At 35.7% G+C, this 14,316-nt stretch overlaps 1 protein-coding gene across 4 annotated transcripts in view; it reads left to right on the top strand.

Moving 5' to 3' along the window:
- The window catches only part of ZDHHC21 (zDHHC palmitoyltransferase 21), a 40,212-nt gene extending 30,209 nt beyond the window's left edge, over positions 1-10,003 (top strand). For 3 of the 4 annotated variants that reach the window (XM_072921700.1, XM_002193273.6, XM_030257982.4), the window contains 2 exons: positions 4,275-4,318; positions 4,813-10,003. In XM_072921700.1, coding sequence (XP_072777801.1) covers positions 4,275-4,318; positions 4,813-4,945 — 177 coding nt within the window. In that variant the 3' untranslated portion in view covers positions 4,946-10,003. Of the gene's footprint in view, positions 1-5; positions 1,433-4,274; positions 4,319-4,812 lie in introns of those variants that run through there. The other variant, XM_072921698.1, reaches the window with a different exon arrangement.
- Positions 10,004-14,316: the final 4,313 nt, after the last annotated feature.

Here is a 14,316-nt window from a genome sequence, read left to right as displayed (position 1 = left end):
TTCAGGTAAAAGCAAAGGCTGCAAATCAGGAAGGCTTGCAAGTTTTGTTTTCTCTTTTTCTGCTTCATCATACTTTTCTGCTGATTCCCCTACAGTGAACATATGAAATACTAAAAGCATGGCATAGAATACTTACATTCTACTACTGCAAGTATTTAATAAAGCTGTAATGATTGTATGACACTTTAAGCAAACACAAAAGAAAAACTGAACCAGGCATTGGAGCTGCATCCTTTGGAGTTAGTCCTGTAAGTTACAAATTACGGTTTATACTTTGGAAAACATGAATCAGTAAATGAAAAATATCCTTTGTGTGTGCCTTTTTCATGATTTATTAGTTCATGAAAAAAACCCTATCCTATAGGACAATTTGTTAAACAGTGCATGTGATCTTTCTGATTTTTTTTTGGCAGTTGGTTATGCTAAATAGAAGCGTAGATGTGAAAGGTGCAGTTCTCTTTGGAACTAATGTGGGTGCATTCATTTGTGAGTGAATCTGAGGATGGTTTGCAGAACTCAGTCAGTGCTTTTACATATGTCTCTTTCTCTCCATTCTTCTCCTTCCTTTTCTAGCTGTCTTAGCTGTGGCAGTAGCTATCTTAATTTAGAGTAAGCAAACTTCTCTTACAGATTTGTAGTATATCCTCAAGAGTGAAAAACATCCCACATTTTTTCTCCCCTCAGCAGAATCAGAACACTTTGCCCTTTTCCTATTCCTGTGTTTATTTCCTCTGATTTCTTCTTCCTGTCTCACTAAGGTGTGATTTTTTTTTTTCATTTAGTTGCTTTAAGATGGTTATGATTTGGTATGTATCTCTAAATAAGGTGTAGGAGCTATTTTTATTGCCATTTGGGATGATGACTTTGGGAATCCAGATGATCCATCATGTCAAATTAATTAGTTGTGTTTGTGAATTTCGTCTTGTATTCAATTGAAAATTTCAAGGTATTTTTAGCAATTACAAGGACACCATAAGTATGTGATGTTTGCTCATACCAAGTTATTTTAAACTTTCGAATGAGTGCCAGTGCTCAAAAAAGATTTTAACATTATTAGCATTAGCTTTGGGTCTGGAAAAAAAATCTTAGCAGAGTTCTATTTGTATTAATAGTAATCCAAGCTGATAGTAGATGCAGACAGCCAAAGCCTCTTAGGCTGAACACAGTAATTCCAATGTTGTAGCAAAACCTTGGTATACATCAAATGAATAAGAGAGATGATACTCTGGTTGGAAGACATTTATGTTAATAAGCAGACCACCTTTTCATTCAGCAGACTACTGTTAATGAGCAGATCACCTTTTCATTCAGAAGAATAATGGTTATTCTGGTCCTTTGTCTCCAAAAGAAAAAAAGTTCATGTCTGAGAAGGAAGCCTTAAATAACAGGTCGTAACTCAACTGTGGTACTCTCCTTTTCCTTCATCTCCTGTCTTCAGAAGGGCTACTGACTTTCCTGGGGTGCTGTGAAGTTTCACTTTCATGTGAAAAGGTAAATTGGTTCACTCTCAAATGAAAGTACATTTTAAGTGAGCCTGTTTGGCAGCAGTGTTGGGGGAGGGAAGGTACTTTGTTTCTTAAGTTCAGTCACTAGTACTTGTTAAGCAGGTAAACTTCAGAGCAATGTTTCTTTGCTAGTTTGCAGCTTAAAAATGTGGCTCTAAAATTTTTTTAATGTTGAAGAAGTATCCAAGAGGCAAAGGACTCGCTGCTCAGCCCCAATTTCTTTATTGTAAAGCAAAAGTAATCTGAAGTTGTCATTTTGGAATTTGTTGGCATTTTAAGGTAAGGGGAAGGAGGAAGGAATCAAGCAGGCAATGAAGGAAGGGAAGGGAGGGAGGGAGGGAGGGAGGGAGGGAGGGAAGGGAGCAAAGGGAAGAGAGGAGAGGGAAGGGAGGAAAGGAAGGAAGTTAGTTCCTGGTTTGGTACTTTAACTTAGTTAATTTACCAGGTTACAGTTTGGAGGGCAGCAGACCTTTCAGGTCTTGATAATGTGCCATGACAGCGCTTAAATTGAAATGCAATCTCCAGTTTCCAGTCTGTGATTTTCCTCCCAAAAAATCTCAAACACAGAATTTTAGGTAGCAGTACAAGTGTATTAATGAATAAGCAATGTGTAGAAATACAGCAGAAATCTATGTTTAAGGTATTTGGTGATGTTACTTCTGCACCTGAAGCTGGTTTAAAGGCCCCTCTTTTGAAATGTTAGAATAAGTATTCCATAGCTACAAGTCCGTTTAGAGTCTGGAGTAGCATGTTACTGCTTTACGAAAGACCATTTGCCATTATTGCTTTCAAATATGCCAGTATTATTTTGTACTATTTGATAAACAGCTTTGAGTTGACCAGAGAATAATTCCTAGAACTGAGATATTTTTGCAGTTACAGAAGGAGCTATAGCATCTCATGAAGATGCTGTTAACACCTTGCTGAAATGCCATGGAAGTAATCTCTTGTTCACTTAGTCCTTTTTATTCAAAAAGCCACATCTGAATTTTTGTCGTAGGCAAAGATGGTGTTTTCTCTGACAAAAGCTGAATAAAAAGCCAGTCCAAGGAAGCAAAGTGTTCCTTGGCTGTGAAGTCAGGTCCTGCCCTAACGAGGAGAATGACTTTTGCAATGCCATGCTTGTGGCAGGAGAGGGAAGACAGGCCCATAATGTGAGAGGAGCAGCAGTTTATATGTGGGAATCAAAACAACAAGCAGTTTGCAGTTTGTTGTCTTCAGTCCTTTCCTCCATCACTGCTGAGTGAGTGTTTAAACCCACCTAACAATGGGGCCAGCTTGGTTTATATAACCTTGACCAGGCATGCCTTCTCTAAACAAGCTTCTGGGCAAGAACTTGTGCATCCTGGTGGATTGGCATGAGAAAAGAGATCTTCTCTCCTTTGCTGTAGTGCATCTGGAATTCAGATGGATAGGTCATGGACAGAATTAAGATTTTTGCTGTTTAGTGTGTGGTAAGGGATTCTGTTCCAAAACTCTTCAGAGCTGGGAAGTAGAATAGAAAAAATTGGCAAGGGAGTTGGGGCCACCCATGTCTGATGGAGCAGGAAATCAGCTTCCTGTATGTTATTTCCCACTCATATTGCGCCCTTCCCCCCATAAACTGTATTAAAGATAAGGGCAGAGTCCCAGCAATGCCTGCACTGAATTGCATGCAGGATCAAGTGTGGTTTTTAGTGCTAGGTAATGTTTCCAGATGATGATGAAGTTGCAGCCTAATTAATAAACCACAATCTTTCTGTTTGTATGTGGTTGGGACAATTGAGATTAACTCTTGGTCTTATTCAAATTCTACTGTAATTTGGCAGGTGCATTATGTGTGTACTTGAATCAGTGAAAAGTATATACCAAAAGAAATACCAAACTACCAATGAAAAGGAGTTGAAATAATGAAGAATATTTCAATTGATTTTGTTTTGAACTTCACGAGTGATTTTGGGATGTAATGTACTATAAATGTGTATTGCAACCTCCTATATGATACTCACAAAGGAAGCTTTTTGTGACATCTGTAGGGAAAAGTGAGAAAAACACACTATTGGTAATTCTAAAAGTTTTGTTTGGGGATGATCTAAGCTACTTTCCTTAATGTTTTATAATTAAAGTATGAATTTAAGTTGCTGTTAGCTGCATGGTTGCCTTCACTCTGCACATTATTTAGCTTTTATATTTTAAGAGAACGATTTTTATATTTATACTTAATTATAGGAACTGTAGAAACCCATGTTACATTTTCAGTTGTGCTGTTTGCATTATAATACTCATGAAGCTAATGATTTTAAAAAAACTTCTGACTAGCTCCTGCTTTTCAAAATACTACATCTGTTAATGACTGCATTTTACTAGCTTTGTGGTTATCTCAGTGGGATAGTCCAAATCTGGAATGAGTGCTCGTGGAAAGTATGGCAAGAGTGGACCTTATAACATTGCTTCTAAATGTCCTGTGTATTAATTGTAATATCTGAATTAATTTTAGCTGTAATAATGCTATAAGTTTTTGTTGGCATTCTTTGGTATTTTGGTCAAACTATGCAGTATAGTTTCATATCATGCCTGTAAAAATAATTTAACAGCCTGAGTTAAAATATATATGTGTAATCTCACATTAATCTAAAATTATGGCATATATGCAATATGCAGTGTACTGAACTAGTGTCAAAACAGTATAGATTAATAATTTGTTCCATTGCATTCTTTCATAATGACATTTTAAAAATTATGAATGTAAATAAATACTTTTTCATTGTGTTTTTTTTTCCTCTTTAACAGGACACTACAAGTATAGAAAAAATGTCAAATTGTTGTGAAGACATGTAAGTTCTGTAAAATTCCTACATTGCTGAAATGCTAAGGGAATAGCTGTTTGTTAAGATGATTTTACATGGTACTGTGCTCTGTGCTTCCCATCTTAGTAGCAGCACCTCACTAATCTTTTAATAGTGGTTGTACACAAAATAGCCACGTGTTGTTCCCTTTCTTTCCCTACCCAAAGCCAGCAGAACTATATTTTCTTTTCAAAAGTACAGATCAAAAGATACTTTCTGCAGTGTTTTGACATACATTTAATTAATATTGAGGTCTTCTGTGCTTCAAAAGGTGCCTTTGTTTGATTGATGAGGCAGATAGTTCCTGTTTTCTGAAGCTAAGTCTCAGCTGCGTGTCATAATGAAATAAAAGTTGTATTTGTGATGCTTGGACACAATTCATCAGAGTCCAGTATTGGATCCCCAGCCAGCCTACATTGTTGTAGCTGACTGAAGTGCACTGTGGGCATGCTGTCTTTCACTAATAATGCTGTCTTCTGTAGATCGAGACCCCGAAAGCCATGGCAGCAGACCTTCTCAGAAGTTTTTGGCACTCACTGGAAGATCCTGTGGTTCATTCCTTTCAGGCGGAGGCAACCACTGCGAGTTCCCTACCACTTTGCCAATCACGTCTAAACAGATGGATGGTGGGCACAGATGGGTCCTCCATGCTGGAAGTGCATTACAGGTTTTATGATAATAGGACTATGACAGTCTTCAAGTCAATTAAAATCCAGTCGTCGGCATCATAGTGTGCCCTGGGCATTATTTTAGTTATGGTCTTGATTTTATTCTGAAATTAATGCAAGTAAATTAACTTCAGGCTTATTTACTTTAAAATTAGCTTTCCAAAGAGAATCCTTTTGTCTTCGAGGTTAATACCAGAAGTAAGCAACTGAAATGTAGTCTTCCTCCAATTTGATACTGACTCTTTTTTTTTTTTTTTTTTTTGTTTTTGTTTTTGTTTTAATTTTTGTGTAGAAAGCACTGAAGTTTATATTGATGGTTAGATTTCTCACTAAGTGTCTTATTCTGCCTTGAAATTTTTTTTTAGGGTTTTTATCAGTAGGTCTGACTGGATAATAGTAACGTCTTTTTTTCCTGCTGCATATGTTTAAAATTCCGTGATTCTGCCAGTTATTTATGATATGCAAAAGTAATCCTGCAGCACTGCACTATAAAAGGTAACATTTAAAGCTGAAGCAGAGGACTTCCTAAACCTTTCTCAGAGAGGATTTGTAGAGGCACATAAATGTGTGTGTTTACATAGAGAACAGCTTACAGTTGTCTTCTGGCCTAGATATAATGTTAGTGAAAAGTGTTCATGTCTTTATGTAAGTGAGAGGGATTAAATATTTCAGGGTAAACTATGCAGATACAAAGCATGTTTTCCCTAAATCCCAAGGATTTGAATTAGCAATAATCAACAAAGAGGTTTTATGGTGCAAATACTAGAATAATTACTTTTAAAAAATATAGATGTAGTTAGTTAGCATAATGTATCATAAAGAAGAGTATATTGTGAATAAAGTTAAAAATTTTATATTTACTTTTCTTTAGTCTTGATTGGCTGGAATTAGTCTAAGTGTTTGTATATTTAAAATAAAAGTAATTAAAATATTTATACATAAATGTAGATTTGCTATTAATACGAACACTGAAGTATATAAGCACGTTTAATAGGGTACTATGTTGCTGTAGATACGTTGTTGTTATTCTTAAGTATGGAAGTAGTTAACCAAAGAAAGTGTCTTTCAGATCTGGTAAAATGATAACTATTTCCAAAGTACCAGCTCGGTCTTCTTGCATCTCGAAAAGTTATGTACTTACTTTAGCCCTCTGTATCTATACAAATATTAACTTCAGATGATTGTGAAAACTACTGTGGATTTCTAGGAGAAATTCACAGCTCAAGGTTTCCAATTATGCTGCTTGCTGTGTGTTTTGAATAGTCTAACAGGCCTAGGGTCCACCTTAAATAGCAGCGGTGCAGCAGGACACAATAAAAGACACAAAGGATTTATACATGTAGATTTTGCAGAAAGTAATAGTTTATTTTTGAACAGTTTTCAGAAAAGAAGGGTAAGATTTTTCATGACTGGTGTTTGCAAAACATTTTAGCCCAACTCTCTTAAAGTCTTAGTACAGTTACTGCCACTGTTAGGTGTCCCTTTATTGAATTTACAGATTTTGATGATCCACTGAAAGTTCCGAAAAGTACATCTTAAAAATCACTTGAACTTTAAACTTTTGTAAATGTTTAACGTTTGATCTAACTTTACTTCTTTTGTCCTATTAAAAGTTAGGTGCAATGTTCTGTTAATTTAAATGTCAAGGCTAATGTTCAGCCATTTTCCTTTTTTTCCTCATGCCAGTTGTAGTGGGGTTAGACTTCTTTTCAAGTGGTATTGGCATATTGTCATCAATATTTAAACAAAAAGAAGCTCAAAGAAATGGATGAGAAGACTGGAGCAGTGCTTGAAATTGAAAGTAATGTGAATATACATAATAAAGTAATGGCTCTATTATTTTCTTTTCCTTCTCCCCACTGTTTTAGTCTCTGGAAATAATATTTACAGGGAAATAATATTTCATTTCTCATGCCAATATTTAAATGTTTCATAAGAAAAACATTGTACAAGGTTTTTAATGCTAATCAATTATCAGAGCAGATTGTACAGTTCTGAACCTTATTCAGAAAGAGAACCAAGAGTTTAACTATTTTTAATATATTTATCATGGTGCATATAATTGTGTGTTCTGCTTCCCAGTATTACTGTTTCAGGGTGGAGTATCAGTTACACTTTCCAGCAAGTGATGTCTATGAAAATCTTTCCTGATTCTGAAACAAAAGTGATAATTTCACAAATTATCACAAGTTCTCAAATCTACTTTTTCTCAGTTTCCTAGTCATTAAAACTGATAATACTCATCATGAGGAAGTAATTTGCAACATGATTAAGACTATTAGTTCATTTTTGTCCCTTTTCTAAGTATTTGAGGGACAGAGTGGGGAATTTGGAGAGTCTTGATATTTTAATAGGTAGTAAACTTTATTCTTTGAATGAGAGGCATCTAAAATGGTAAAAGTAATATTTTTTTTCTCAATTTAATTGAAGGACCCTATCATGTTATTAGTTTCTCCAAATGATGTTTCTGAAACTAATTTTCAGAATGAGTTGTTCCATCAGGAAAAATCAGACTTTTATCAACCTTTATTTATTTATAATCCTTCAGACCTTGAAATTCTTGAATCCTTTGAGCCATTGCCTTCTTTCCCTCCAAGTGTTCCTTAGGATTCTTAGTTTTTTATAGAAACTGCATTTTTAGGATTACTTAGTGTTTGTCATTTTCATGCATTTAAAATAACTTATGGGCAGCGTTACTAAATTTCATGCTAATACAATATCAGAACAACATATACTTTTTTGAGGAAAGTGAATATTATCTTCTGACTTGGCAATATTTGATTTCCTGAAAGGCACAAAGAGAACTTGAAGAACCAATGAATTCCTCCCAGAAAATATTTGAAAGTAGCTAGTTTATATGCAGTGTGGGATAGCTTCTGACCAAAAATTGTTAACTTGCTATCTTCTCATAATCAGAGATTTGAGATTTCATTTTAAAAATGCTGATGTCTAAAATAAAACATAATGTATTAAATGATATCTGTGAATCTGTCCTCTGCTCTGTTCCTTTGAAGGAGAGGTTCTATCATATAGCTGTTCTAGTAGTTCAGGTACACAATCATTTTCAGTCTTGAAGGAGGAGTTATGAGTCTTGAATTCTCATATACATGAAACTTTAAGAATAAATTTTCTATGTATCTGTCTTTATTAATAGACATAACTTTTAAAATATGTTCTGAGCTGTTCTTCAGATATTCCTGAGAATTACTTTAATTCACTGGTTTATAAATACATGGTTAATAAAACACCAAGTGGAATGTCATGTATCTTGGTTTAACCCCAGCCAGCAATTAAGCACCACAAAGCCACTCAGTCGACTCTTCCCCCAGAGCAGGATGAGGGGGAGAATTGGAAAAGTAAACATGTGAAACTCTTGGGTCAAGATAAAGACAATCTATAGGTTTGATAGGTAAACCAAAAGCCATACAGGCAAGCAAAGCAAAATAAAGACTTAATTTAATGCTTTCCGTGGTCAGGCAGGTGTTCAGCCAGCTGTAGGAAAGCAGGGCTGCACCACCCATGACGGTGAGTGGGGAAAACAAACACCATCACTCCAAACATTCATGTGTTCCTCCTTCCCCCAGTTCTATTTGCTGAGTGTGACACCTTGTGCTTTGGAATATCCCTGGAGTCAGTTGGGGTCCCAGCTGTCCCAGCTGTGTCCCCTCTTAACTCCTTGTGCACTCCCAGCCGCCCTGATGGGATGGTGTAAGTAGGAAAACAGGGCCATGTTTCCTTGTGGCTCAGCTGTAAGGAAAGTATTCCTGTGCTATCAACACTCTTCCCAGCACAGATCGAAAACACAGCCCTGCATTAGCTACCCTGAAGAAAATTACTTATTCCCAAACCAGCAGATCATGACAGATCACATTGTTGTTTGCATTCAGAATCCAGGATATTTCATTGTTCATGTGATCATGTTTGGTTTATGAGAAGCTCTACACAACCTGGTAATATGTGCTTTCAGCACAGCAGACATCCTAAGAAGTGCAGCCAAGAGGTTGAGGGAGGTGATTTTCTCTCACTAATAAGTTGAATCTAATTCTAAATTAGTTGAAGTATTAGGATCTCAAAAGTAACAGTGTGATACTGAATGCTGCTAGGAACTGCTTTTGGGAAGAACAGGTATTTCTAAACACACTGTCCATATTTAGGTAACATAATACGTGACTGGATACTTAGAAAATGTTCCTCAAAAGATTTTTGTACTACTGTCTCGGTGGCTGAGTATTTGCCCTTGGTAGGCATTGAAATACTTGTATTTGTGGACTGCATAGGATTGAGAACTGAAATCCTAGGATTTCAGTTCTGCTGAAATTATCCAGTGGCATCTTGTGTCTTGGCCAGGCTATGGCAGAGTGGTTAAAGTCTGTTGTAGCAGCAAGGGCCGTCCAAGTATCAACTGTATAACTGTAAGAATAACTTAACATTTACAGTGGTTTTCAAGTTAGAAAATAGGAATTTTAACTTTTGTGCACTTCTGGGTATTTCAATGCTCATTCCCAGGACTCATATCTGCATGTATATCACAGTAGTCTTCAGACAGAAAATTATCACTCTGTCTTTTTAACAGGCAGAAAAACAGTACTGATTTTTATGAACTAGCATTCTGAATTTTGTACCTGAAATGTGGGCATGTGATTGAGTTTTATTCATTTGTTCTTAGTTTGATCTTGACTGTTTTCAAATAATGCTGAATGAAAATTATGAGGTCTAACACTGGTTATGCCTGAATGGTAATGTACGAGGTGAATGACTGAATAATAGCAGAACAAGAAAGCTTACTCTGGTATTCTTTTAATCAAATCTGAAAATGCATGAGTGTGTTCAGCTGTTAAACAATGTATTTTAAAAAAAATTATCTTTGTTAATTTCATTCATGTAATTTTTTTTTTATTTTTAAAATTGATTAAAATTACAGTTTATTTTTTTTCATTCCTACTGAGAATTTTTTTGTTCTGTATTTTTATGAAATCTTATTTTTAAATAAAACAAATTAAAAGTCTTTTTCTCTTCACTGAATTTTATTTACATTGATTTAAAATTGTGTAAATTGTTTACTAATATTTTTAGATCTGTTTGCAGATTTTTCTAATTATGTTATAATTTATTCTCACTTCTGTATATTTTTTTATTGTAACAAGTGAAAAAGCTACAACCCCAAATGATTGTTTTGAAAAAATGAACTGTGAAAAATTGCTGAGTAGTTGGTGAGGTCCTTACTATCTGAGCTTTGTTGTTTGCTTTTAAGAGAAGAGATGAATGTTGGTGGAAATATTGAAAACTTTCTCTATTAGAAGTAGCCTACCAACTAATGTTGATATACAACACTAATTAAAGCATTGTTTAATTTTCTTGCCTATAGTTACAGCCAGACTAGGAACCTCTGGTGTAGGTATTAACTAAGATCTATATAAATTGCCATTTTTCAAATTACAGAAATAGAGTTTGGGGGTTTTTAATATTTGGATTGTATTTTTTTTTTTTAGATTGTTCATCCTTGTAACAGTTTTTAAGAGAGGGAAATCATTCTGAATCAGCAGCCCTTCTGTTTTGTGTACATGGGAATTTATATCAGATTTTGATGCAGAAAAATTTCACACACTTTGGTCTGTGAGATACTTTAAAGATGTAAAAAGAAGTGCATAAATGGCCACAGGGAAAACATTTAGAGAGCAATAAAAAAGCTGCTGGGTGTGGTGCAACCAGTAGTCTCAGTTTTAGAAGTATAAGGAAGTTAGACACCTGGGAAGATCACTACAAGACTAGTAAACCCAAGAGGAAAAAACCAGTGGCTATGTCTGCAAGGAAATTATTAACATAGCTCAACTGTGTCACTTCATGAATCAGGAGGCACAAACTACTTGGTGATGATTTGTGGTACAGGCCTTGCATCTTCTGTTTCAACTCAAGAGTCGGATTCTGCTAATAACAGCAATAAAAATCACTTCCATGGCAATCTTTCCAGGCTTGTATGAGTGCATGCGATCTTTTCAATATGTGGAAACTGGGATCTATTCCCAGTTGCCCATGAAAGTAATTTTAAAATATACACTCCAGTATTTTTAGTGCCTAAGACTCCTGAAAGTACTTCTTGATGTGTTGCTCCTAAAAGTATTTCTTGATGTTTTGTCATTTTATAAACTGAGTGAAACAGTATTTTTGAGTTTATAAATTTATTTAAAGAGGCGACAGGGTAATACAGATGAACAAATACATGCAAACACTCCTCTAGTCTGATCTTTTACTCTTATGAGCCAAAATAATACTGATGTGGAAGGGCAGTTGGAGGGAAAATTTGACCCTGTATTCTTCAAGCTGAATAATCAGGCTTGAGGACGATGGAAGATGTGTTAGTCTGACCCAAATGATGCTAAGCTAAGCTGAAAAAAAACTGGCCATGACATTTTTTGTATGTCTTCTAGTTTCACAATATTTTTCTCATTAGACTTCCTATCTCAAAAACATTCGCTTTGTTGAAGGATTAGTGTGAGAAGAGACATGTGCAGCAAAGGCTTTGTATGGAGTAAGCCAAAAAACTGTACGTCAGTTGCGGAGAGATAAACATTAAATAAACTGGAGGGGTGCTGCTGGGAAGTAACAACTCTTTCAAACACAAGTAATAATTTATTCCCAAATACAGCATGATTTTGCTGTTTAGGATATGCTTCCCGACCTCATTTTTATTCCATGAAACTTGGACTTTCCTGTAACTGGGGCCCAAACCCCCAAAATCCAGTCTGTTGTCTGGCATAAGGGGGTCCTCTTTTTTGGTGAGTATAAAGTGTAAGATATGTAAATGTAGTGTAGACACTACAGAAATTTGAGCCCTGTAGAGGTGGAATGTGATCATTTGTTTTGATGGCTGATGGATGCTAACCCAGTGGGTTAGACTGCAGGTCTGGGGCTCAGAATATCTGCCTTCAGTTCTCTGCATGTCCCATAGTTCTCTTAGCGAAGACACACAGATTTTTGGCGAGGGAGTTGTACAAAGCTGCAGTGCAGAAGGTGAGCTGCCCACATCACAGAAGCCTGGATAACCCACTTCAGAAGAAACAACCATATTCCACACATCACATGAGGAAGGAATTTGGGCAGCCTAACATCCAGCAGTGCATAGGTGACTGGAATTTGAAGCATATTTGTTTTCAGCTCATTCCCATAAATTTATTGGATACACCAAGAAGAGAGATCACAAACTAAAAGTAGGTTCATTTAGAAAACTAAACTGTATTTAGTTTTCTACTTCAAATTTGGGTTAAATTTAAGGATAACAGATGAGCATGTCATAGGAAATCACCTGAGATAAATTTATTTTGCTTTCAAATATTGAAGCTTTATGTATATGCCTTTTTATAGAAAGCATTTATAAGGAAATTGAAAATACCTTTCTGAATCTAGTTTGGCGATTTTCTATACAGTTATATATTCAGGGCATATTTCTATAAAAACATACATGCAGCATGTGTATGGATGAAGAATAATTCTGATTATTTATCACTAACAGCCAGGACTGAAAATTTTTATTGTAAGTACTTTCATTCACCAGTAGTACATCTTCAGCACCACCAGCTGTTCAGCTTTATGTCAAGATTTTTAATCTGGCACTGAAAAATCAGAATTTAGTTTCCCTGTTCTACCTCAATACTCCCAGAACAAAAAAGCTAAGTTTTTTTTCCTTAGACTGGTTAAATGATCTCATAGCCTCATAAATCTGAAAAAATATTGCTACAGCATCAAATGCAACCGGTACTGCCTTCATATCCTTGGTTAGTGAGAAGCCACAGTGATATGTATGAACTAGGAAAGGAGCTGCAATGCTTTTTCTGCTGGTCCAAGTGTGTTCTTTTCTTGCTGCATATTGGAGAGTCTGGAACCTTGTTTGATGAATAAAGCATGTATGTTTTAAGATAGAGGAAGTAACAGCACTGCAGCCACAGCACACCAGGCAGAGATGAGGCTGCAGAGGAGTCTGTGAGTAGCAATGTGGCTCTGTGACCCTTCTTTCTTGCTTGCTTTGCAGATGAACAGAGATACAGCACCATCCTCCATATCTCAGATCTCCCTGGGGGTGGGAGATAATATTTCTGCCAACTAAGTTTATATTAATTTTCAAGTAATAGCAGTTTTAGTTGAAAACAATCTTGGTATTTTTATCCTTTCTGCTGCCATCAGTTCAGCTGCTTTTGTTCTGTTAAGCACAACTCCTTGGAGCTTCCCTGTGGAATTGCTGAATTATGAATGGGTATCTGGATGTGACATACAGTGCACCCTTCCCAAGTCTTCCTGCAAATTCCCTAGAGATCTTTTCAAAGTAGACATTTCAGCTGTGTCAAAACTGCAGACACTTAGAAGATGGAGCGCTGATGGAACTGTTGAAGTTCAGCCATAGTCATGTCCAGTGATCAGATTTCTCACCTGTATGTCTTTTTCAAAGCAGCAAAATTATTCCTTTCTGAATGTATTAGCCAACCAAATTGAGATCTATGTACCTCGGACAATATTCTCATTAAAATCTAAGTGCAGTTTTCTGATATATCAGTTCAAAGGCAGGTGAAAAGCCAGAGGTCAATGTTACGCCTAAGATGTGTCACTCCCTACATATCTGCTTAAAAAAAAAAAATAGAGAAAAATTAACTGTCACAGTTGAAATCAGTGTGGATATTTGATTCATAGGATCAATTTTCCAGTTTTGGAGAAGTCTGAATGGAACCATTATTCTTACAAATAGGTCTTGAATTAGTAAACGCAGATGATACAGAGCAGCATTTAGTTGAAACAATTATCTCAATTACCTCTCTTTTTTTTGAGAAAGTCAACAATGGTAATTTTTCTGATTGTTATTTGCAGCTGATTCTGATAAAAGGTTAAACTATTTTTGAGCACATTTTTTCTGTATATCAAATTTTTGGAAAAAAGATATGTGAATAGGTGAAAGAGCAGTTTGTTTTCTCATAAAAGATAGGCAGTAAATAACATTAATGTATTGCTTAAAAGGGTTTGGAGAGAAAGTTATTATCTCTCCATCTAGGAGACTACTGATGAGGCCTCATATGTCCACTTATCATTACTAGGTCAAATAAAGGTTTTGGCAAATGTACCTTAAATGCACTTTCAGTTATAATGCCTAAAGGCTTTGAATTTGAAAGTCTGTATTGTATTACAGTTGTGAGTGTACAAAACCAATGCTATAGATATTTTTATTTATTTATCATATAAAATGGATGGCAATTATGCGATTTGTAATTAGTTTGTGAGGAGGAGAGCAGCTTCAGGTTCAGTGAGCTCTTTGCAGGATGTTATCTCAATCCATACATT

The sequence above is a fragment of the Taeniopygia guttata genome, chromosome Z (genome assembly GCF_048771995.1).
Source record: "Taeniopygia guttata chromosome Z, bTaeGut7.mat, whole genome shotgun sequence".
NCBI lineage: Eukaryota > Metazoa > Chordata > Aves > Passeriformes > Estrildidae > Taeniopygia > Taeniopygia guttata.
The sequence above is the reverse complement of the archived record's forward strand: the minus strand, read 5'-3'. Positions and strand labels throughout refer to the sequence as shown.